The sequence below is a fragment of the Ascaphus truei genome, chromosome 4 (assembly GCF_040206685.1).
Source record: "Ascaphus truei isolate aAscTru1 chromosome 4, aAscTru1.hap1, whole genome shotgun sequence".
Taxonomy (NCBI): Eukaryota; Metazoa; Chordata; class Amphibia; order Anura; family Ascaphidae; genus Ascaphus; species Ascaphus truei.
In genome coordinates, this window is record NC_134486.1 from 53,692,372 (window position 1) to 53,718,444 (window position 26,073).

At 43.8% G+C, this 26,073-nt stretch overlaps 1 protein-coding gene across 3 annotated transcripts in view; it reads left to right on the top strand.

Moving 5' to 3' along the window:
- The window catches only part of PLEKHH2 (pleckstrin homology, MyTH4 and FERM domain containing H2), a 142,484-nt gene extending 117,004 nt beyond the window's left edge, over positions 1-25,480 (top strand). For all 3 annotated transcript variants that reach the window (XM_075595767.1, XM_075595766.1, XM_075595768.1), the window contains 9 exons: positions 5,362-5,539; positions 8,535-8,690; positions 11,202-11,299; positions 14,081-14,222; positions 16,060-16,193; positions 18,854-18,983; positions 19,666-19,752; positions 20,175-20,312; positions 24,559-25,480. In XM_075595767.1, the coding sequence (XP_075451882.1) occupies positions 5,362-5,539; positions 8,535-8,690; positions 11,202-11,299; positions 14,081-14,222; positions 16,060-16,193; positions 18,854-18,983; positions 19,666-19,752; positions 20,175-20,312; positions 24,559-24,744 (1,249 nt within the window). In that variant the 3' untranslated portion in view covers positions 24,745-25,480. The remainder of the gene's footprint in view (positions 1-5,361; positions 5,540-8,534; positions 8,691-11,201; positions 11,300-14,080; positions 14,223-16,059; positions 16,194-18,853; positions 18,984-19,665; positions 19,753-20,174; positions 20,313-24,558) is intronic.
- Positions 25,481-26,073: the final 593 nt, after the last annotated feature.

Genomic DNA, 26,073 nt, shown 5'->3' on the forward strand with positions numbered 1-26,073 from the left:
GGATAGCCTGTTAACGAGGTCAGGAATTCTGGAGAGGATCTGCACTAGGCTAGCCAACAGTAGGTAGACGCCCAAGTACTGCATGGAAGAGTACTCTAGTCCATTCCAGATCACTTACCGAAGGGACTTGGGTAGTTGGGGGAGTGGGACAGGTCATTACCCCTGCAGGCCCTAGGAGTTCCCCAAGCCACTACAGGTTGCTGTACTACAGGGACAGGCCCTAGGTTAGGGTTCCTGTCACGTTAGTACCACTTATATAGATAGGGACACAGCGGCTGCTGCTGTTCCTGTGGAAGCGGTTGGACCCACGTTGGGGTCCACAGAGACGATTCCAGAGTGGGACCGCCCTAGTGGTCCGCACGTGCAAGGAGTTCGGTTGGAGGATCAGACGGACTCATCACACGTCTGACCCTTTGAGAAGATTGTTGCTGACTCGAGCACCGGAGTGCTCGGCAGGTATTATACCATCACATGTGCACCAACAGGCCTAGAGGTTCCTAGTGACTGCGCAGTCACCCATTGACTATCTCTGTAGGAGTACGGGACATTGGGTGGGGTTCTTGGGACACTGGGTGGGATCACCTAGTGTTTGGGAATCGTCCTGCGAGACGTCACTGTTAGTGTCTCACCGTGAGAGAGACACAGGTTATCATTATTATTCGTTAGTAAAGTCCTTAGTTATATAATCACTGTGTGTGTAGTTTCTTATTGGGTTCCTATGTAGGGTCATTCTACACTTACATAGAATCCTACACAGGTGGAGGCGCTGTAAACGAAGATTCGTTCCAGAGGATTCACCCCAGGCTCTCACTAGCGGAGGCTCAGACCTCCTGTGAGCCTACAGGTATACGCACCACACCGGTAACACCGCATGTTCTACTCACCCACACTATATATGAGATTGGGTGGGGTGGAATACCCGTTACATTTGGAGGCGCTGCTGAGATACACCTGGGGTGCCCTGTCCATTTTTTCCAAATTGTCCCGTCCCTATTTTTGTCACCATGTTTGTGAAGTCCGGAGACGAGGTCCTGGCCTGGGCTTTGAGGCAATACCTAGACCCTGGACAGGTAGTGGCGGTAGGAGGCATTCCCGTAACTATACCCAAAATGAAGGTTCGGGAGTATATGTGTAAAATTCCTGAGTGGCCATGGACATGTGTCTTAGATGAGGAGCAAGATCCCACGTCCACATGGAAGACCATTCTTTTTGTAGTAACCCACACTGAGAATATATGCCTGGCCAAGGCACCGTCCGCACTGTTCATGCCCGGGGGCCCCTCAGAAGGGTACCTCCTAGTCTACGCAGACCAAGCAGGATGGCGTTTCCCGCCAAATCAGGAGAGCGCACGTGCTGCCGACTGCCAACCTGCACAGCAAGATGTTGCAACAATCTGTCCGGGATTGGCGCGAAAATCAGAGCCCCTCCCCAGTGATGTGAGTGACTCAGAGCAGAGCCAGAACCACTCCCTTGTAGAAAGTGCCCTTCCTACAGATTCCACCAGGGGGAGCAAACACTGTAATCTGCAACCATACGTTGATGCCGTGCTAGACTGTTTGATTTCTGAAGAGGTGTATTCCGATGTTGCGGACCCTGCTGTGGGCCCGTGTGCCCTTCGATGGTCAGTCAGACCTACTGCAGGGGTACCATCGGTCCTAGGCTTGGGACCAGTACCTACAGACAACAAGGGTGAGTCGACTGCCCCAGGGGTGTTGGGGGTGAGCCTCCAGGTGACCGCGGAGCACGATGGCTCCTTAAGTCTGGTCGCCCGGGCGAAGGGCTCCCCTCGGCATCGCGTCCTGGCGGAGGTGTCCTCATTAGAAGATAGCTGTCCAGTGGTGCGAGTGGACCAGTGCCCACTGCCTATCGTGCCAGAAGAAGAGAAACCCATCGCAAGCCAGCCGAGTGGTAAGGAACCCCCTTGCCCCCCACAGGCTCCGATGGAGGTGGCCGTGAAGAAGGCCAGAGTAGCGGCTTCTGAGCGGAGTGTGAGCCCGTGTGCTCCGACACAAGTGGTCCCAGGACTGGGATCCAACGCTCCCGAAGTTCGAGTCAGTGAGTGGACTGTCCCAGAAGAGTTGGGGACAGGTTCCGATACCACCAAGGTGGGAACTGACAGTGTCCCCGAGGACCTGTTGGACACCGTGAATCACCGCAGTGGTAAGGTATCTACCCTTCACCCCCTGCCAGGTGAAACAGAGACTTTGCTGAAAGAGAAGCGGCCCATCCGCCAAGTAGTGGACCGTGGGAAAGGTCTTGGCCGCCTGGCCTGCTGTTTCCAAGGCGTGGATGACCAGGTAAAGACCGGGTTGAAAGACACTGTGCTATTCCTTCCACCAGGGGGAGGAAGTAGTACTGAACCAGTGACTGTCACCCCAGAGTGTGCTCTTCAAGAGAATTTTCTGGGAGAGGCTCACGGACGCAAAAGTGAGGTACCCCCACCTGATCAGTTAGGGGCACCCCACAAATGGTCTCAGCTAGCCTCGGGAATTATGGGGTGTGATGTGACATGTGTTGGTGAGGTTAAGGCCGATCTGTTAAGTGTACGGGGTATGCCATGCCATTTGTCAGTGTGTGAAATTGTGCCCTGTTATGTCGTTCCCCAAGCGAGGGCGTTGGGTGTTTCACCAGGGGGAGAGTGTAGCCAGGTCACCCTTTGCCCCCTGCGACCCCCTCGGGAGCCTCCGTGGGCACAAGCGATGCCGGGTACTGCCGGAGGCCAGCGGCAGACCCGACGGCCATCCCAAGGGTGGGGGCCGTTGCAGGGAGCGGTGCGCTGTCTCCGCGAGCAGGCCGGTTGCCGGGGACGCGATCGGGCCGTTGCTAAGGCCGCGGTCGCGTCTCTAAGGTCCCGGCGGCCGGCGAGGAGAGCGCCGCCATTAATTAGCCATTCGCACATGCGCAGTGGTCGCGCATGCGCAGTTAGAGCCCCAGAGGCAGTGAAAGTCGCGCGAGGGCCAGAACAGAGTAGGGAAAGGTTGAGGAAGCTCCCTATAGCTCGCGCATGCGCAGGAAAGGCGCGCACGCGGCCCCAATGCCAGGATAGGCTCTATGGGACTACAACTCCCATGGAGCATAGCGAGGGAGGCACCAGGTGCCTCATAGGAGCCAATAGGGCTGCAGGACTGCCCTGGAGGAAAGGATACATTTCGCGGGCTTGCACCACGCTAGTCAGTCAGCGGAGGGACCCTGTGAAGGAAGGAGGTAGGGTACAGGAGAGAGGGACTCCCCTGTATTAGGCCAGCACCCCTTTGGTCCAGGATAGCTCAGCTCCCCAGTAAGGTGAGTGTTGCCAGGGGCAGCCCTCAGGTTAGGGACCCTGCCACTTACATTAGTGGGAGCTGGGAGAAGGAAGTCTGCAGTTATAGAGTTGGAGTCAGGGAGCTGTTAGGGAAGTAGGGTGTAGGGAGCGAGTGCAGCTTCTGCCCCATATAGGTACCTACACTCCAGGTAGACCCCAACTCCCCACTAGTTGGGTGGGTAACTGTTCAGAAGGTGATAGAGAGTTGGAGCTAGGGAGCTGTGAGGGAAGAAGGGTGCGGGGAGTGAGAGCAGCTCCTGCACCCCATAGGTACCCACACCCCAGGTAGGCCCCAACCCCCCGCTAGTGTAGTGGGTTAAGTACTGAGGGAGGCCCAAGATAGGGACGCTGCCCTTAGTGTTGTTAGAGTGCTGCATTGTCAGGGTCACAGCGAGCAGTGCTGTGAGGTCTGATAGGCAGGCACCTTGTTGCGCAGCACGTTGGCTGCAGCCTCCAGTGAGTTACAGCTTGCTGCGGTAGGCGCTGGGACCAGTCAGAGAGTAGTGGGTCTGGAGAAGGGCTATAGCTGTTCTAGTCACCTTGAGGTAGCGCTAGGGGTAGGATGCCTGAAGGGATAGCCTGTTAACGAGGTCAGGAATTCTGGAGAGGATCTGCACTAGGCTAGCCAACAGTAGGTAGACGCCCAAGTACTGCATGGAAGAGTACTCTAGTCCATTCCAGATCACTTACCGAAGGGACTTGGGTAGTTGGGGGAGTGGGACAGGTCATTACCCCTGCAGGCCCTAGGAGTTCCCCAAGCCACTACAGGTTGCTGTACTACAGGGACAGGCCCTAGGTTAGGTTTCCTGTCACGTTAGTACCACTTATATAGATAGGGACACAGCGGCTGCTGCTGTTCCTGTGGAAGCGGTTGGACCCACGTTGGGGTCCACAGAGACGATTCCAGAGAGGGACCGCCCTAGTGGTCCGCACGTGCAAGGAGTTCGGTTGGAGGATCAGACGGACTCATCACACGTCTGACCCTTTGAGAAGATTGTTGCTGACTCGAGCACCGGAGTGCTCGGCAGGTATTATACCATCACATGTGCACCAACAGGCCTAGAGGTTCTTAGTGACTGCGCAGTCACCCATTGACTATCTCTGTAGGAGTACGGGACATTGGGTGGGGTTCTTGGGACACTGGGTGGGATCACCTAGTGTTTGGGAATCGTCCTGCGAGATGTCACTGTTAGTGTCTCACCGTGAGAGAGACACAGGTTATCATTATTATTCGTTAGTAAAGTCCTTAGTTATATAATCACTGTGTGTGTAGTTTCTTATTGGGTTCCTATGTAGGGTCATTCTACACTTACATAGAATCCTACACAGGTGGAGGCGCTGTAAACGAAGATTCGTTCCAGAGGATTCACCCCAGGCTCTCACTAGCGGAGGCTCAGACCTCCTGTGAGCCTACAGGTATACGCACCACACCGGTAACACCGCATGTTCTACTCACCCACACTATATATGAGATTGGGTGGGGTGGAATACCCGTTACATACATGTTCGTATAATCTACTTTTAATGGGCCTAGCTGAGTTCCATCTGGATCTTTCCAACAGTAATGGAGTAATTTGGACAATCGCTAAAGGACATTGTTCACGGTTGTACAGTATCTGTTAAAATGTATGTTTAGATAAGTTTAATTATTTGCTTTGTTTTTACATTTGCTATATTAACACACTTGGAATTTGCTCACTCATTATCATTTACATTAGGTGCCTCACAGTACTGTTTTTTCATTCCAATGCAATATAGTTTACAAAAAGAGATTAACATGGACTACAGAGGAGCATAAAAAATAAAAAGTTTGACATTAGCACAATTACTTTTTTAAGACCTGAGCTATCCATAAAATCGTCAAACAAAAGTTGGCAAATAACTGTAACTACTACTGTGAGCCATTAGGGAAAGATTTGTTTTGTTCCGTGTATTAATGTGCCCCTACTGATTAAGTAATCGCCAACAGTTTACATAAACATTATTCATTTATAGTGTGGCCAGGCTGCACAAATAAGTGATTTTTAAATGAGTCTCCTATTGTTTCTTATATGTCACAGGACTGAAGCTGGAAAATATGCTGTTTACTGTCAGCGCTGTGTGGACAGAACACAACAGAATGGCGATCGTGAAGCAAAACCCTCCAGACTGGAAATCCTTTCCATTCTTCTGAGAAATCCTTACCACCATTCCTTACCCTTCAGCATCCCAGTACATTTCATGAATGGCACATATCAGGTACCAATGCCAACCTCCAGAAGGAATGGGGTTTTTTTTCTGACAGGGCACTTATTTATCAGTGGGTTTATACAATTATAACTTAATGATACATTTTGACCATGCAAGTGATTTATCAAGCAAACCCCGTCTCAGAAGTTAAATATACTGTATGAAATGAGAAACACCAGACCTGTCAACTCTGATTTTCTGTGAGTCTCATTGATTGGAGTCAGCCTCACTGGTTTTTACCATCAGCACTCTCATTGGCATAATGTATTGCTGACTTTGCTCTAAGTTTTGTGCCGTGTGCATCTTCTTTGGTTTGGGGAGTATCCATAGGAGGAGTTGGGAAAAGAGTTACATGACACACAGATTATAATGAGGTGTATCAAACACTGCGTCTCCATGCGTTCTTTTTTTTATCTTGTATTTGTGTCACAAATTCCATCAGGTCTGAGCTGGCGTAAACTTTTCTGGCTAATAATTTGAATCACAGACGTAAGAAAAACGTTCAAACCGAAAATGGAGCAGTGCTTCAAAACAAACCTCGCTTTGCATTTTATTTACGTTGATACATCTCCCCCAATGAATCACTACTCTTTATATATCTTTGGAGAACCTATACTACAGTAGATAAGCAAAATCCTCGAGTAGCTCAAAGATTAGTTTTAACTATGTACATATTAATATATACTGTAATATAACTATATATATATATATATATATATATAAATAAAACGGGGACCCATTGGTTCCCGATATACTTACTGGTGGTGAAGTTACTGGTACTACTTCCTGGTTTTTAAAAGGGATTTAAATGGCCGTCCAATAGAAAGCCGCAGTCGATGTTGCAGCTTCCTGTTGGGCCAGGTCAGTTTCAGATGTGTCTGTGGCCACATTGCTATATAACTGAAGGAATAATGACGCTGATAGATTTAATGCAAGTCACACAAAAGCCATTTGTATGTCATAAAGATATTACATTTGTTCCTTTCAAAACTCTGCAGTGTATGCACTGCTGTAAATAGTGTACAAGTCCCTGCCCATAGAAACTATTTGCAGTGACTGTTCCATCTCCAATAAAGTGGTAAGATAAAACACACAGATGTCCAGGGCACTGAAATCAGCACTAGGAGAAAATAGAAAAAATACTACTTAACTTGAAGCAGGGTATATGCAGTAAAGCCAGGGCCACCATCCAGCTCCAGGTAAAGTATTATTTATTTATTTATAAAATATTTTACCAGGAAGTAATACATTGAGAGTTACCTCTCGTTTTCAAGTATGTCCTGGGCACAGAGTTAAGACAAATAATACATGTTTACAAATACAGTTACATAATGAGCCGGGTATACATTATATACAAGACATTGCATGCACAGTTAAAGATAATTTATATTATGGGCATATGAAACAGTTACAGACCAGATTAAAATGTGTGACAGCCTTAGATTTGAAAGAACTTAGACTGGTGGTGGATGTAAGAGTCTCTGGTAGGTTGTTCCAGTTTTGGGGTGCACGGTAAGAGAAGGAAGAGCGGCCGGATACTTTGTTGAGCCTTGGGACCATGAACAGTCTTTTGGAGTCTGATCTCAGGTGATAGGTGCTGCATGTGGTAGGGGTGAGGAGCTTGTTCAGGTAGCTGGGTAGCTTGCCCATAAAGAATTTGAAGGCAAGACAGGAAAGGTGAACTTTGCGCCTAGACTCGAGTGATGACCAATCTAGTTCTTTGAGCATTTCGCAGTGATGTGTGTTATAGTTGCATTGGAGAACAAAACGACAAATTGAATTGTAGAGGGTGTCAAGTTTGCTAAGGTGGGTTTGAGGTGCTGAGCCATATACTATGTCTCCATAGTCAATAATTGCCATTAGCATCTGCTGTGCGATACGTTTTTGTGACCAGGAGACTTAGGGAGGATTTGTTCATGTAAAGTACCCCTATTTTGGCATAGGTCTTGGTTGTCAGAGTATCAATGTGCATCCCGAATGTTAAGTGGGAGTCAAACCATATGCCCAGGTATTTAAAACTAGTAACAGGAGTTAGGGTGATGTTAGTGTTGGTTCTAATCTGGAGCTCAGTCGCTGGAAGCTTTAAAAATTTAGTCTTGGTCCCATACACCATTGTTACAGTCTTGTCAGTGTTTAAAAACAGTTTGTTTTGGGAAATCCAGTTTTCGAGCCTGAAAAAGTCAGACTGAAGTATGTGTTGAAGGTCAGAGAGGCTATGGCTGTGTACATATAGGATTGTGTCATCTGCATACATGTGTATTGAGGCTTCCTGATAAGCTGCGGGAAGATCATTGATGAACACTGAGAAGAGTAGGGGCCCCAGAACAGAGCCTTGCGGGACGCCACAGGTGATATCCAGGGGGTTAGAGTTAGAGCCAGAGATGGACACATGTTGGGATCTACCCGATAGGTAGAACTGAAACCAGTTTAAAGCATGCTTCCCTATTCCAGAGCTCTGGAGTTTGTTGAGCAGGATAGCATGATCAACAGTATCAAAAGCCTTTGCAAAATCTAGGAATACTGCACCAGTGAGTTGTCCCAGTTCCATTCCACACTGGATTTCATTGCAAACTTTTAGCAGGGTAGTTACGGTAGAGTGTTTGGGACGAAAGCCAGATTGGAATTGGCTAGGGAAATTTGTCTTGTTATAGTAATCGCTTAATTGGGAGTGGACACATTTTTCCATGACTTTGGATAGGATTGGGAGAAGGGAGATTGGCCTGTAGTTTGAGACAGTGTTTTTATTTACTATCCCAGTGAGTGCAGCAGATTTCTCAGTTGTTGTTATAAAGTGGTAAGATATAGGGGTATCAGGCTTATCCAACAGTGAAAAAGTAAATAACTATATCCAAAAAATTTGGCCCCTCCTATAATATTACTAACTTATATAATTGACATCAATATATAATTTCCTTGACAGATTCAATACAATGAAAACAAGAAATGAACAGAGGCTTGATGTTTAGGGATACAATTATTATATTTCTGTAAACATTTTTTTTAGGTTGTTGGATTTGACGCATCAACAACAGTTGAAGAGTTTCTTTGCACGCTCAACCAAGACATAGGGATGAGGAAGCCAGGCCAGTCGGGATTTGCTTTGTTTACTGATGATCCTTCTGGAAAGGACTTTGAACACTGCCTACAAGGACACATTAAAGTAAATACATATTTTATTTCAAGCTGTGTTGCATGTACTGGATCCACAACAAAAAAAAGTAACATACTGCATAACTAGGGTTGCCACATTTAAGTTTTTATAATACGGTGCACTGAAATCCAGTATGAAAGTGCGATGTCATAATGATTGATTTACAAATGCTTGGAACTGAATGCCATCTCTCGCTTGACCGCTATATTCTTTGGTTTTTATCGTCTCTGCTCTTGGCGGGGCGGGGAAAGATGCACACTGAACTAGTAGCGGTGGGAGAAAAAGTATCGCTTATAGAGCTGGGTGTCATAGTATTATGAGATGACCAAGCAGTGTCCTAACTTTATTATTTTAATAATTTAATATGGTGACATCTATTGGAAAAGGTTTATACAAGTAGAAATCTATTACGTTTGTATGATTGATTTTATGACAGTAATTTTAAGTGCAGGCTTTTCATGTCCTGGGCTCGGATGCTGAGGGGAGAGGCCCTGCCGGTCAAACCCGGATGTTGCGGCTAACCGGAAGTATGTCACAATTTCTGGGATCAGTCAACCAGCCTCTCTTGCTCGATAGGCTCCCCGATACCAGGCTACCCCCCTGCTTAATAATCTCATTGAGCACCCATTCACCAGTGGGTTACATTTGCATCCTGGGCCCCATAGAAGCTGATAGTGGGACTGGGTTAAGTAGCTCAACAGAGCTTAATGCATCTGGGCCTAACTGTCTGGGAAAAGCTCTCCACAGAGCCCAGTGCTGTGTAAAGGTTAAAAAATCTTTTTTTTTCTTTTTTTTTTTAAATTGCAGAACAAGCTCAAGGGGAAAAATTCAATCAATACTTTTTTGGGAGGTAGTTGAACTTTTCATGCTAAAATATGCCCCATGTTTACTATGGCTATATAGAACAGGGGGGCGCGAGACTTTTTTTGGGGGGGGGGGCGCGGCTCACTTACTTGGCTTCAGTCCCTGCTTCAGTCCCCACGTCTCCGTGGAAACACGGCGTCATTTGAAGCCCGTTGCCGTGGAGACGCGTAGTCTAATGACGCCACATCACATGACCCCACGCGTCATTTGAGGCTACATTTGAGGTAAGGGGGGGGGGTGCGATGCAGGGGAAGAGCAGACGGGGGGTAGGCGCGATACAGGGGGAGAGCAGACAGGGGGGCACAGTGCAGGAAGTTTGCACACCCCTGGTATAGAAGAAGAAAATGTACCTGAGCTTGCTATGGGAGAAATAAATGGGAGATGGTAGACACTTGCAGTGACAGTGCCAGGTAGACAGGACACCAGTCTTCACCCACATCTTATATTTAAGTGTAAAGTACACACCACAATTCAAGAAGGAAGGTAGGACTGGGATTGTGTGTAACTTGTTAAGTATAGTGCTCTTTAAACTTTGTGATCCCAGAACACATTTACCAGCATAATATAAATATTATTATTGGATTAAATAATCATAGTGACACTCCTTAGGAGCCGGGTAAGGAGGGGTTACACTTAGGGTATGTTATATTTCCCTGCTTTACTCATTTTCTGTTAGAGCAGCTTGTAACATGCTTACTTTGTACAATGCTCAACACGATAACATCAAGAAGCCAAATATTAAGCTAAAGACTCCCATTTAATATGCTCAGAAGCCGCCTCCCCTTTCCTGGAGAAGAGTTCAACTTCTCTCAAATGAATGGGACTGATGTCTTCTCCAGCACAAGGAAGGTGTCTTAATCATATTAAATAGAGGCCAATATACCAAAAGGTATTCTTTGGCATAGTTGATATATCAATATTGAATGGACTTCAAAGTGCTGTCATGCCTAATTTAATTAATTAATTAACATTCTGTACTCTAACTCCTTCCAATTCAATTGGAAGAACCATTACATAAACGTATACTGACACATTTTAACTACATTGCTCTGTTTGCCAAACTCTTAGGGACCAGTATATTTAGTGGTTCCATGGGGATCGTGTGATGTCACATGAATTCAGCAATGATATGTACAGTATTAAGCTAGGGCACTTATTCTTCAGCTGCGTCTACCACTCTTCCTCATACCTGTCATAATTCCTGATTTTATTTGCACTAACTTGACTTTACACCATTTGAAAATACATTCAATAAGTAACAGCAAATTATCAAATGAAATGCAATACTGTAACTCCTATAGTCCTATAATTTACGATTAACAGCATTAAAAACATTTGCTTTTCAGTGGTCAATAGCAGCAACTTCTATTTTATAACAAAGTGTACATAGCAGGTTCTGCCATTTTTTTTTTCTTCGTGTGTCCGTTCATTATCATTTTAGGTCATTTACACCACAATGCACTGAACTAATTTCCTGATCAAAATAGATTTCCATTGTAGTTTTATCAGTGATAATAATAAAAAAAATAGCACTGTTCGGTGGCATTGTTAAAGCAACACATGTCGTAATCACTGCAATCATATATTACTCTATAATTATGCAGTCTCGTTATAGTAATGTGTACATCTATCTTTTGAATGTTTTTTTTTCCCTAGGTTTGTGACATCATTTCAAAGTGGGAACAAGCTTCCAAGGAACAGCATCCTGGGAAATGTGATGGTACCCGGACTGTCCGGCTCACTTACAAGAACAGGTGTTAAGAAATTGTTTTTTTTTATGTCTTATTAAAGAAAATGAAATAGGATTTCAAATGACATCATAGCGTATGCCTTTAGGATCAGATTAGTCTCTATTTTCTTTTAGTACAAACAGAATGAATAAGATAAATATTAAACTATTTAGTGGCTGTAACAAGAAGGTATATGTTCCCAGTACATATGAACCCCATTATAATGTGGTGCCCGGGGTCCACATAATGCGATTATGTTATAAATGGATCGTGTAAAAAAAATGGCCGCGATCAAGGGTTCCGGGTCTGCCGGAGGGGGAGAGCTGGGATAATTCTCCCAGCTGTCCCAACCCGGCAGCGCAGCAGCACCTCCACACAGGACTTACCCAGCATCGGCAGCAGCTCTCTCCTCTCCCTGCTTCTGCCTTCAGCTTCCAGCAGGCAGGGCGAAAGAGGAAAATCGCAGCCAGCTCCCTTAAAGAGACAGTGTGTGTGACTGTGTGTGTGTCTAATTTCCAGCCCAGCCAATGAGTGGAAGCAGGCGGAAAGATGAAAGAGCCTGCATGGGACTAATGTATCCTTCACTGCACTCTGTAGATATAACGGAACAGGCGGGCACACACCAGAGCAGTGCATGAGTCAGCCTGGCTGCAGAGCCCTTACCTGCAGCTGCTGCAGCTTGCCTTGCAGAGAGTGGGCAGCGCTGCTGTGAGTGGGCGTGGCAGGCTCGATCAGCTCATCCTCAGCATCAGAGCTCGACATGGCATCGTCTGGGGTCCCTCTGTCTTAAAACTTCCCGAAACTACCACCATCCCTCTGCGCCGCTCTGCCAGGGGCTTCAGTTGTCAGGGCTGGGTGGGGGGAAAGTTGCACAGTGATCCAGACACTGCTAGATCAGAGCTGGCAGAGACTCATGGTCAGATCTCTGCCAGTGCAGCTGGCTTTGCAGGAAGAGGAGGGCTATTTGTATATGTATGCAGACGTGTGTATGTCTGTGTGTTTACTGCATCGCCATGGTAACCGGCGTCAAATGACCCCGCGGGGTCTCGTGATGTCGTGTTGCCATGGCGACGTGACGTCACATGACCCCGTGGGGTCATTTAACGCCGGAGCCGAGGAGGGGTGAGGGGGGGGGGCGCAGCAGCAAGATCCATGAATCATGAAAAGCAGGCAAAATTGAATTAAGAAAAGGTAGATCTTCTTCTTCTGCTTCTTGGCTTATGAAATCGGGAGCCACGCTCAAACTGCATTATAAGCTGATCCGCGTTGTAGCGGTTCGCGCTATGACAGGGTTGATCTGTATATCCCACCATCACACATTTACACTTTTACCATGTCCCGCATCACCTGCTTCTTGCTCTCCTTACGCTTCCTTTACATTCCTTTCTCTCTTTCATTCATACTCTCTTCATGTCACTGATGTTTCTTTATTCAAATGATGTACAGATCATGAAAAGCAACCAGTGCTTGAATAATTTTATCTCCCTGTGCCTTCCTATAACAAACTTGAAAACAAGGTGTGCGTATAAATTCCTCTTTCCTAGTAGTAACTTTTTTTTAAAATGTTTTTAAAGTCATCACCCACAGATGTAGTAAGATTTACTGTCCCCAACGTCGCGTCAGTGTCTGCCGCAATAGAGCCGCGGAGGGACCGCGCTTCCGGATCAGACACCCCGGGCGTTAATTAGTCAGGGTCGAGGTCACGCAAACTTTACGCTTTGCTCCATCTGCTCCATCAGAGTGGATCTTCCCCTTGAAAACAAGCCACGAGGTGACGTTCCCTGAATGTCATAAGGGCACCCTGAGCGTTAAAGGTTACATCAATTTCCCATAAACGTATATACTTATTAGCAGGAGCCCACACATTTGCACTGGGTGTAACTTGCTTTAAGGGAAATGCAAGTGATTTGGATTTGTCAAATATTTAGTAATGAATAAATCTGACAATTCTTCTGGCATACACTTGTATAGAGATTTCTATTGATGATGGGGGGGAGGAATGAAGGGGATACAGGGTGTTACACATGGACACGAGAAATTATATATACTGTATAGACATTTTGAAAAAGTTCTTCTGCAGCTAAACGATTTGTGAGTTCTGCTACTGAATATCTCTAAGTGGGGTCCATATTTACTGAGTAGTGACAATGCACCTTAAGGTTCATTTATGCAGATGGGACGCAGAGTGCCCTATGGCTTTGCTATAGCACCACATAATAAATATTGCCGTGAGTAATTCCCTTTTCAGACTGAACATCAGTTTTGGAAGGTTTTTAGATATCACAGAAATTCCCATAAGACCCTCTCTTTTTTTTATTTTTTATTTCTTCTCATGTCCTTATTACAGAAATGCTTTGAATGTAGCTACATTTTTGGTAAAGACTGCTGCGCCCTTCAGACGAAAAATTGGATACATTTACTATTTATATTTAGGGCATAAACATATCCCAGAAAGCAGTATAATGGTGGCAAGAGACAACAACATACATTAACATGCTGACGCTACAAAAGCCTAAATGTCAATTAATTTTGATGCTTTCATCCATACTATTTTGTAATCATGGGTTAAGTTGTTCCAATATCTCTCCTTCATTCCCATTAATGTACACCCTATTGTACGGTTATAGTGTAATGTGCAGCACGTTCTGCACTGTAACTGTTTAAACCAAAAATAATAAAATACCTGTAAATAGTGGCTGTTACCAATGATGTATCAGGAGCTTAAATTATTGATCTGGTTATATCTTAAACTTGATTAAGCTTTGTTGATTATACTTGGTCCGACATGTATTCTTTTCTTTGCAGACTAAGTTTTTCCATGCAGGTGCGAGGGGAGACAGAGAGGGAGAAGTTGCTGTTAATGTACCAGACAAATGATAAAATCGTTAATGGACTTTTCCCAGTAAATAAGGAGTTGGCGTTGGAATTGGCTGCTCTTTTAGCCCAGGTAGCCTCAGAGAAAGAGACTGTTTATACCTTTTAATGCAATTTTCAAAGTAATTACTTTTAATGAAGCATTCAGCTAATGCGCAGAACGCCATTAACCATGAATTATACAATTTGAAGTCCCCATGTAAAAATGGCATCCTAAGGTGGTTTAACCTTTACTTGATCTACTAATCTTGTGCCTCTCGTGGCCTGTGCATTGCAGACGGAGAACAGATGTGAAAGCGAAGGCACCATTATAGTGTATTGTTTTAATGGAACTAACTGCGTGCGCAGTAATGCACGTAATGTATAAAAATAAGGGCAGTAAAGTGGAATAAAAACTCAAGTACTGTAATATATTTGTGTAAATAGCCCTCTTTAAAGTTCTGTTTTTCTGTTAGAAAGCCACTGAAAGATAATATAAAGAAATAGAAAAAACAGTGCACTTATTGTAATGTAAGAATGACTGCTACATATTTAAGTTGTCTTTCTACTGTAGCGTGTGAAATAAATATTGTAAAAGGTCTTACGACTTTTTAAAAACCACAATATGCTGAAGGTCACACTTTGAGCGACCTTGACCACTCCTGCACTGGTACTTCCTTCAGATGGATATCCAATTGTCTGAGCCTGTACAAGACATTGAGGGTTATTCATTGAACTGCAATAGTGCCGAACAAGAAAAGACACAAAAGCGCACCAAGATGAGAGATAGATATTGTATTAGCAACAAATAATAAAATTAGTAACTTACATATAAAATTTCTTTAATAATCCCCGATTCTGGTGTCTATCACAGGAGTAGGGCATCACATAGGAAGTATGAAGGGTAATCTCAGTTCTGAGAGATCAGACCCGCGCGCTGGGGCTGTCTCTGTTCACTCTCCTGTCCTCCACGTGTGGTAGCGTGGTGCAGAGTGTAGCACACATGTGCAGGAACCGGGGCCTTCAATAGGTGTCCTTAGGATGCCTGTCCGTTTTTGATAGCATAGAAACGATCGGAAATAAGCAGGAACGGTACACTTGAGTGTGTACTGGTGGTGGGTAGTAAAACCGCCAGCCACAACAGTCGCGACGCGTTTCGTTTAACAAAGTAAACTTCTTCATCGCCTGAAGAAGTTTACTTTGTTAAACGAAACGCATCGCGACTGTTGTGGCTGGCGGTTTTACTACCCACCACCAGTACACACTCAAGTGTACCGTTCCTGCTTATTTCCGATCGTTTCTATGCTATCAAAAACGGACAGGCATCCTAAGGACACCTATTGAAGGCCCCGGTTCCTGCACATGTGTGCTACACTCTGCACCACGCTACCACACGTGGAGGACAGGAGAGTGAACAGAGACAGCCCCAGCGCGCGGGTCTGATCTCTCAGAACTGAGATTACCCTTCATACTTCCTATGTGATGCCCTACTCCTGTGATAGACACCAGAATCGGGGATTATTAAAGAAATTTTATATGTAAGTTACTAATTTTATTATTTGTTGCTAATACAATATCTATCTCTCATCTTGGTGCGCTTTTGTGTTTTTTCTTGTTTTGCTGATATTGGTATCACCATCGGGGTTCCGGTGGAGACCACATTTGGAGGTGGGGGAGACACCTCATAAACACAGAAGCAGCAAGAGAACTGAGAGGGACCAACACTCCAAGTTTAAAGAGCCAGAGCGCGGACTGAACTTTTCATTACTGCAATAGTGCCGAGCAGGGTACTGTCACGTGGACACTTCAATGGGAGTTTCCGTACGATAGCGCCCCTTTCTGCACTATCACAGTTTAATGAATAACCCCAAATTGTGTTTGATCTGTTATATAGAAGTGATGTTAATCTTTGTGATGTTCATATACTGTAGGTAGAAATTGGAGACTTTGAGCGGCCGTTCTCAGCTGCAGCAGGTCATGTTAAGTCAAATCAAACAATTAAACAAGCCTTGGAGAGATTTTACCCAAAGAGGTACAGGGTTGACTGCTCAGAAGACAAACTTAGGTAAGGTTTTAAATGAAAAGCACAGTGTCTGTTTAATCAATCAATAAAACTGCATGCAATGTAATCATTTCAGAAGCTCTGCAAAGCTGTATAAAAAATGCATGAAACAGCTATTCTGCAGTACATAGTCACACAATATAACATTGGCGTTGCTTTGCAACACATTTCAGGGCACTGTCACCTAAGCCAGTAAGACACGCAACACAGTGGGGGAAGAGGTCAGTGTAATGCCATCAAAACCATCAGCAGAAGGCCACATTTTACAACACATCTCATTCATCACTGGAGCTTTATTCAACACAAACAAAAAATAAACTTCATGCAACGACAGAAAAAGAGACAAGCACGACCTTGTTTCAGATAAAGTGCAATAAATATATTTGGGCCACAAGCCCCAGTACTCACTTTCATATAATGTAATGGAAGTGCAGCACCAACATCAGAGGGTACTTAGGATAGGAGTTCTTGTGGTCACCGCTGTGTCCCGTGGTGAAAGGTGCCTCTGGAGCACTGCAGCTACCGGCAATAGCAAGGCTCCCGGTGTCCTCATGTGCTTCCGCACTTCCGGGTTCCTCACGTCAGTGGCGTCTGACGTCAAAAAAAAGATGGCAATTTGCCAAAGGGAACTCAGAATCTCCTCTGGTATGAAGAAGCAGCACCACCTAGTGAATCCTATGCGTTTCGCTTGTCCCATTCTTTAGAGCTCAGTAACTGCCCATGAAACATTTGTTAGAGCTCTTCAACCAGTTCTCAAAAGGAGCCAGATCAGAAAACATTTAAGAGTAGAAGGGACACAAGCTTATTGTAATGTAATTTTAGATGCATTAAAAACTTGAAAATTATAATATTTCAACATTTTGCAAGCATGTACTGTAGTACCGACGAGTATTCTAAAACAAATCTGGGGCAATCACCAAGAAGACACAAGTACATGCTAGGTACATCCTGGGTACATGCTGGATACATCCTGCAACATTTCAGTGACATTTCTGCAGACAGACTAATGGCCCATCGGATTAACAGCGGGGGTCCCTGGCAGTCCCAGTCAAACTGAATGGGACTGCCAGGGGCCCCTGCTGTGTTAACCCGATGGGCCATTAGCCTCTGCAGAAATGTCACTGAAATGTTTGCAGCATGTACCTGGATCTTGTTGGGGATAGCCCCAGATTTTCCAAGGCAAGTTTTAGAATACTCGTCGGCGCACCTGTATAGCATCTACTGTATAATATATATATATATGTGTGTATATATATATTATATACACACACACATACACTGTATATACATACATACATACACACACAGAAAAGAGGCGTCTAAGAGGGGATATGATAACTATATACAAATATATTCGGGGACAATACAAGGAGCTTTCAAAAGAACTATTCATCCCACGGGCAGTACTAAGGACTCGGGCCATCCCTTAAGGTTGGAGGAAAGGAAATTTCACCAGCAACAAAGGAAAGGTTTCTTTACAGTAAGGGCAGTTAAAATGTGGAATTCATTACCCATGGAGACTGTGATGGCAGATAAAATAGATTTGTTCAAAAAAAGGTTGGACATCTTTTTAGATGGGAAAGGTATACAGGGATATACCAAATAAGTATACATGGGAAGGATGTTGATCCAGGGATTAATCCGATTGCCCATTCTTGGAGTCAGGAAGGAATTAATTTTTCCCCTTAATGGGGTTTTTTGTTTGCCTTCCTCTGGATCAATAAGTAAGTATAGATATAGAATAAAGTATCTGTTGTCTAAATTTAGCATAGGTTGAACTTGATGGACGTACTTCTTTTTTCAACCTCATCTACTATGTAACTATGTAACACACAAAGACACAATCAGAAATTGTGATTGGGGGTAGTTTTTACCAGCCCTCCCCATTCACGTCGCAACGTCATGTGATGCAGCATCGCCATGATGTCACTGCATCACGTGACTGCGCATTGTCATGGCAATGTGTCGCCATGTGACGTCGTGTCACCATGACGAAGCAGCGTCACATGACTCCATGACATCGATGAGGAGTGTTGCTCTCATACAGAAAGCCCCGCTCTCTCCTGCAGCAGTCAGCTTAATTATTGTAGGGAACATAGCGGGGCTTCTGTAACCGCGATACCAATTCTTGGGGGGGGGGGGCTAATGCACCCTTGACTCCCCATGGGTTGTGCTATTGCATACACACACACACACACACATTACCTTAACTTACCAGTGAGTTTCAGTGTGAAAAATTGCACTTTACTCCTGCTAATTTCATACTAGTTGCTTAGGCAGCTAAGAGTATAAGAGCCATTTCAAGGCTCTTTGCAGGCTCCCAATTTAAAGAGACCTGATTTACAGTATGTTATGTTTAGAAAGCATAAAGGTTTTGTACGATGTCAACCCCCAATCATATTGCTAATGTTCCTACATATTTACTAAATCTGTTACTGCCTCTAAATACATCATCTCTGGCATTTACAGAAAGGAATGAGACTCAGTATAAGTTTTAAGTAACCATTTATTGCATTTGACATTAGCAAACATGGGCTACTCAAGATAGCATGGAACTTACTTTAATTAGCCATTGTGAAATGAAACACGTCCCTTACCTTCATAGTACTGGATAGCAAGATATTTGGATACTTAGTGACATGGTAAAATATTGCTTTTTACAGACAGCTTTACCAGCGGTTATCAACAAGATGGATGGCTCTTCGAGGTCACAGTGCCACAGACTGCGTGCGGATTTACCTCACTGTGGCAAGAAAGTGGGCATTTTGGGGGGCTACACTATTTACAGCAAAAGTAAGGAGATGTAATGTGTATGTGTAGCCCATAATCATTAACGTCCTTGTGCAATGTTGTTTGGTCAGGAAAACAGATGGTGACCTATAAACGTCCCTATACTATGTGTCCATGTACCAGGCTATGTTGATTTTCTTTCAACCAGGCCAGCATTTTTTTATATATAAAAAAGAAAGTAGGCAACATATCAAGTTGTTGTGACCAAGATTCATTTTCCGAAATGTTCCTCTAGGCCTACAATGTTCCCTCTGGGCTCTTTTCATAATTAAAGGAACTCTGGACTTCAGTTCTGATGTCAAGGGGAACCAACATAATTCATAGGCCTAGCATTGGTTGTTATGTTTCATTCTTACAATTATTGTGAACATTCAGAATTCTGTTGGCTGCCATGTACAATGGGTTTGGGGTTTATCTTGTGTCAGACCTTAGGACTGACTCCGTTCAAAAACCTCTTGCTTTCATATGCTCCCTTTATAGGGTAAAATTTTCCCTTTGTGCCCAGAAATCCATAGCTAGCTTATTTCAATGCTGCCAGTGTTTAACTCCAGATTCTGTTCCAGCCGATAACCTACAGTACCGCATTGCGAATCTTGCAGGAGAAAAACAGAGACCGAGATTTTATTGGCACATTCTATTGTAAAGTATTCTTATATGTAATAAAAATGCCCTTTTCTACATATAGCCTATAACTCCAACACCCGTTGCAAATTCCCTTCTGTGGCTTGCTGTGCATGAAGATGGAATAAGTGTTCTGGAATACAACTCCATGGTAGGTTTCAATACTTGCATATTATGACTACTGTAATTCTAGGTGAATGTAGAATGATTAAACCTTTCCTAGGAATCCCAAATACATGTATTCTTTCAAATGAACTATCTTTCTACCTGAGCAAGCATCAATTTTCTGCAAACTTCCTGCCGAGAAAAGGATTCAAAATGTTATCTCCATAGGTGTAGCCCTAAAATGGAAAATTGCTTATTTATGGATTTATTACAAACCTTTCAGATTTCTATCAATCTAATGTACACTAGACGTATTGCTTATATATCCCTTGACAAACATAATAGCCGTTTTGTCGTCTTTTATTAAGTAAATGCAGTACTTTGTTTGAGCGTTTCAACGCAGTCCTTGTTTGAATTGGAAATAAAAAATAATGTTTTGCTTTTCCACCCACCCTTCTGCCTCTTAAGAGGTTGCTATTCACATACACACACAGGAGCCTAATGATCTTCGGAGGTTACCGGGATGACTTTATGCTGGTTGTTAAAAGCGCTCACACAAAAGAGAAGTCAACTGAAAAACTTCTATTCGCCATGGCGAAACCAAAGGTAGGTACATTAGCTGAAATACATGCCAGCATCTCTAAGCCTGGCTTCTAGGACTGAAGTACTCTTGTATGCTAGAATACAAAAAGCAGAAATTAAGCACCTGTGGTTTAAACAAAGCAATGTGTATTAGCTTTGCAGGAAGCTGGTAGGGGAAAAAAGCGATTATAAACTATAAGACATGGCAAGGTAATTACAAAATGCTAGCTCTTTTGTTCTTCTAGTAGTCTTCCTACAGCGTTCCAAATGTCACTTCCACAAATAAAATGTAGTGCGGTAAACTGGAGAGGCGCTTTATGCTGCGCAGAGCAAATTGCTACTATTAAAAATAGCCGGGTTAGTGGCACCTGTACAGAATTCATATTTCCAGAGCGAAGTGGCCAGAATGAAGTCAGGAAAAAAACTAAGTCTGTTTTTTGTATGTATGTATGTATGTATGTATGTATGTATGTATGTATGTATGTATGTATGTGTATGTGTGTGTGTGTGTGTGTGTGCGTGTATATATATATATATATATATATATATATATAAAACAGTGTTCGACAAACCTATACATTTGCACGCCCCCGGCGAGTGGATTTAACATCGTGGCGAGCTCCTATTGGCCCAAGCAGCACACGTGTGGTACTAGGTGGCGAGTAGATTTTTTTTGTTCGGCGAATAGATTTTTTTACATTATATATATTATTATATGTTATTATAACATTATATATATATGATTTGTTGACCACTGTGTGTGTATATATAGATATATATTATATATATATATATATATATATATATATATATATATATATATATATATATATATATATATATATATATACACACAGTGGTCAACAAATCATATATATATAATGTTGCGTGCGCGGGTCATAGATAATATATAGAGAAATACTTCACCCACACACCAGATGCAAAGAAGAAGACTCAAAGCACTGCAAGATAAATGTCTCATACAACAGTTGCTTTTGAAATTTATCTTGGAGTGCTGACTCTGCTTCTTCACATCTGGTGTGTGAGTGAAGTATTTCTGTGTGTGTGTATATGTGTATGCATATTATATACACACACACACAAAATAAATATTTGTAATAGCCGATGCATTTTTTGGCAAATGCATTTCTTCTTTTGACTGTTATATGTTCTATTTATTTTTATTGTTTAGATTAAATTGTTTTTAATTGTGATGGCTTGTATGTTGTTTTATTTTCAGATTGTTTTGCGTTTTTATTTAATGATGTATTTTGTTGGCTAATGGTTTAATTTGGTGTTGTCTAGTGGTTATATTAATTAATTGTTGTGTTGGTTAGTGCTTTTAGCTATTACATTTATTTTGGGGCTAGTAGTGTGATTTATTTCATTGATTGGTTAGTGGTTTTATTTAGTTAATTGCTTGGTTGGTTAGTTCTTTTAATTTTATGTGTGTTTAGGTGCTTGTTGTATCTGTTTTATATTGTGTAATTTTGACATTCATGCTTTTGTATTAGTGTGACCATTGACTGCTATAGTAGCTTATCATGCCCATATTATATTGGTATGATGTACTACTATGCCACTCAATGGGTACAGGGTGGATATAGTGGGTCTGGGGTGGGTGGTTAGGCCTCCTGGGTGGGTAGTGGAGGAGGGTGGGTTAGGCCCTTAATTACTATAGTGGTTAACTGCTATGGTGATTAAGGGGTTAGGGTCCATTAGATTGTATTTTTTATGTATTGTTGCTGGCATTGGGGGGCATGGCCCTGCAGTATGCTGACGAGGACGCCCTTCATACTGGCAGGGGTAAGTAGAACGGTTTTAATTTACTTTATTTATGCTGGCTGGCTAATGTTGTGTTTAATAATGGGCAAATAATCTATTATCCATATCTGGATAATAGTTATTTGGCACATTACAGTACTGTATGTGTTTGGGTGGGGAGGTGTATTTATTGAAATGTAAACCATGTACAGGTGCAGCCACGACCAGCTGAACACTTGCCTTGGAAAATCTGGGGTAATCTCCCAGTAATGCTGCAACATTTCTGTGACATTTCTGCAGACAGACTAATGGCCCATCGGATTAACACAGCGGGGTCCCTGGCAGTCCCATTCAAACTGACCAGGGATCCCTGCTGTGTTAATCTGATGGGCCATTAGTCTTTCTGCATAAATGTCAGAGAAATGTTGTAGCATTACTGGGAGATTGCCCCAGATTTTTCAAAGCAGTGTTCGGATACTCGTAGCTGCATCTGTATATATTTTTAAATACAAGAATGGTACCGCAGGCCAGTGGGGACCCATCTGAGGACCCATGGACACCCACGGGGACCACCCGAGGACCCCTGAATGCCCACGGGGACCACCTGAGGACCCACGGACACCTGCAAGGAGGACCCAGGGACCCCTGTGGGGTCCCTAGGGACCCGCTGGGACCACCCAAGGGCTACTAGACATCCGTGGGAAACACACGTGCGCCCCCAGACACTGGTGGGGTCCAACTGGAGGCTCACGGAGCCTAGTGGGGACCATCCGAGGACTCTCAGACACCCGTGGGAACCCCCCGGGGTGCACTGTGGGGCCTGACGACACCCAAGGGGACCACCCATGGACCCCCGCCAGCAGTATTAACCCTGTGTCTAAAAAAATAAATAATGGTTTTATGTGGGGGCACAGAGGGTTGTTTGTGTATTGGTGCTTACTACATATTTTAATGTAAATTTTAATACTAGTGTAGATGAGCAGGGGGTCTCCAGAGCAGAACCGCATTTACATGCATAGGAGATACCTGCACCCCATAACTGGGCCTGTATCTCGAGAAGCAAGGGGACCCCGGACCTCAAATCAACGCGGTTCTGCCCCGGAGACCCTTGCTCATCTACACTAGTAATAAAATGTATATTAAAAAACATTTATTTCGGGTGAGATTTGCGCTGGGAGAGGCGGCTCTCTCTGTGCAGGTCTCTCTGCAGCAGAAAGGAATTGCCGGGTAAGGCCTTTTCAGAGGGTCGATCTTCACACCGCCGGCTACTCGCCCGTTTTGTGAATTTTACTATCACAGGTAATCAATGTTTTCTTGCTTTTTCCATTAAAATTGAGTATAATTGAAGCTTTGGCAAGAAATGTGTCAATCGTTGAAATGTTTGAGTGAAAACTATTTATTAATTGGCAGGGCCAAAAACCCCATAGTTCTTGCTTTTTGAATGCAGATATTGGAAGATTCCTAGATTATCAGTAAAAAAAGATTCAAGTAAATTGAGAAAATGTTTCTCAAAGTTGGATTGAAGGACGCTTTCTGAGGAAGACTGTGGCCTCTATTAATATTCATTTTAATAGAGCTAAGAACCCTTCAAGCCACGGAAAAGCGGCTTCGCAGTATATTGGATAGAGACAGGCCTGCCAACAGCTTTCCCCAGACCAAGGACTGAAGTTGTTACCTGGGCCCCACATTGTGAAGCGGGGTTGGTGTCCTCTCCAAGTATAAAGAATAGAGGAACAGGTCCAGCCTGAACTTCTAGTAGGCTGTGGCCCTGGTAGCCTCCTTCCTCTCCGCCGGGCCCACTCCCCCTCCTTGTCGCCGGCCCTGATTAGAGGCCTCAGGGACATGTTTGCAGTTGGCGATTTTTGGCACAGTTTATATCTTTGGGATTTTTTTCTCTGACCTTGTCCAAATTTGCAGGCAAACTTGTGCAAAGGTTTCACCCACCTCTATTCTCCTCACCCACTGTTTTGCTGTGGGATAAATGTTTTGTTAACTGCAGAACAGCTATACACACTCAAACAGCCTCTGTTGAAGGTTTTATGGACATTATTAATATTGTTTATTTGTGAAGTGCCAACAATTTCCACAGCGCAGTACAATGGGTAATGTATATTACAAAAAAAATGAACCGTTACATACAAGTGAGGACAAACACGCACAAACAGAAACAAAGAGGTTATGAGGGCCGAGCTTGTGAGAGCTTGCAATCTAGAGGAAATGAGGGACAATGTTGAAACATGAAGGTAAGGTGGCTGCTTATTGTAGGATAATGTGTGTCTCAGGTTAGAATATGGCCCAGTCTGACAGCTGAAGCCATTAAGGTTGGGGGTGGGGAGGGATGTTACATAGGGTGGAGAATGGTCCAGCCACACAGCTGGTCCTAATGCGGTTCAAGCACTTACAGCGCCTCTGTTATTATTAATCTAACCCCTGTAAGGTTTCAAATACTGTTTTAGGTTTCTTTAAAATGTGGGTAATATCTTTTTTGCATGTTTTCTTTATTCAGGTTCTGGAAATCACTCTGCTGATTGCTAGTTACATCAACACATTCCACCAACAAAAGGGGGCTGCCCATCACCTCTCTGCTCCAGCGCTGCTTTCTGCCAAGACTGAAGAGTCAACCACCACACAAATGCGCAGTCAGCCCCTTTTGTCGGGCAACAGACCAACTAAAGGCCCCACTTTGTTGTGAAGACACAAGATGATGATGAACGATTACATTTTTATGCAAGGGAATTTGTGAAACTTTGAATATTGAATTTACCAAAACTGATAATATCACATCAATCTCATAAATCTTATAGAACAGTTCCCCAACCACAATATTATCCAATGATCCTAACGTGGAAAATTAGATCCGATTTGTGCACATCATTGTTAAATGAATTACAGATATTAGCGGGATTGACAATATATATTTGTAGAGGTATCTGTACTGTGTTTGCCGAGCTTAATAATCAAAAACAGATAGTCAATACCGTTCTGTGGCTAACAAAATGCTTTTATTTGTGCAAGCTTTCAAGATACAATGATCTCCACAGTCCTGTCGGCAAACATTTCTCTGACTCTGGCCATAAGATGAACGATCAGAAGGTGGCCATACTCAAAGGTACAGTAATCTTAGAACACCGAAAAAGAGACGGTTACATGAATACAAATGTATTAAACTGTTCGGGACACTCACCGGTGGCCTAAACCGAGACCGCAGCTTCATGAGCCACTACACAGACAAGAGAACTCTCTTCCCATGAGTGCTAAAGCCCATGTCTATAAATACTGCGCTACATGAATGCACACACACCTGTCTCTTACACATACATATTGTGACAAACGCCCCTCTTTTGTAGTGCTGACGTCTGTCTGGGTTCTTCCCGACACAGTCTTCTAGGGTTAATTATACAACAAACAGGATCATGCAAAGTATTATGCTGCTTAACTCAGGCTTCTGCCTGCTTTATTTTCATCCAAGTAAGGTACTGCAGCTTTAACATGTGTAGGTTAGAGGTACTCAGATACTTTCATTCAGCAGTTCACACATTTCAGTGTTACAATATTTCCCACACTGTTATTTCAAGAAATAAAACCAAAATCATATAAGCAAATCCTATCCCTTTCAGGGATCTAACTACACATCAGAATCAGTCTCTCTAACAGCTGCTGGCCAACTAAACTGGTTCCCCAGCTTAAAACAATGCTCTCTCATTTAGGGACACAAGATACAGCACAGTCTTTTAGCAACAGCAGTAACCATTTGTTTGTCTTATCTGTTTGGGGTGTCCAGGCAAATCCTCTGGTACTGTGATACGTGGAGAGGCCGTCAACCTCGATACTGGATGCAGGAGAGTAGCGACACCCCCAGCCCCCAGGCTCCAAGGAGAGAGAGTCAAATGCAAAACCTCTCTGCTCTAAATACCTGTGCATGTGATTATAAGAGCAGGTGAGGGAGAACTAGAGCCATTGTAATCTGTGGTCTGGATTTTCCATCCAGCTGCCTGAGTTAATGGGAAGCTGTGGAACGGAT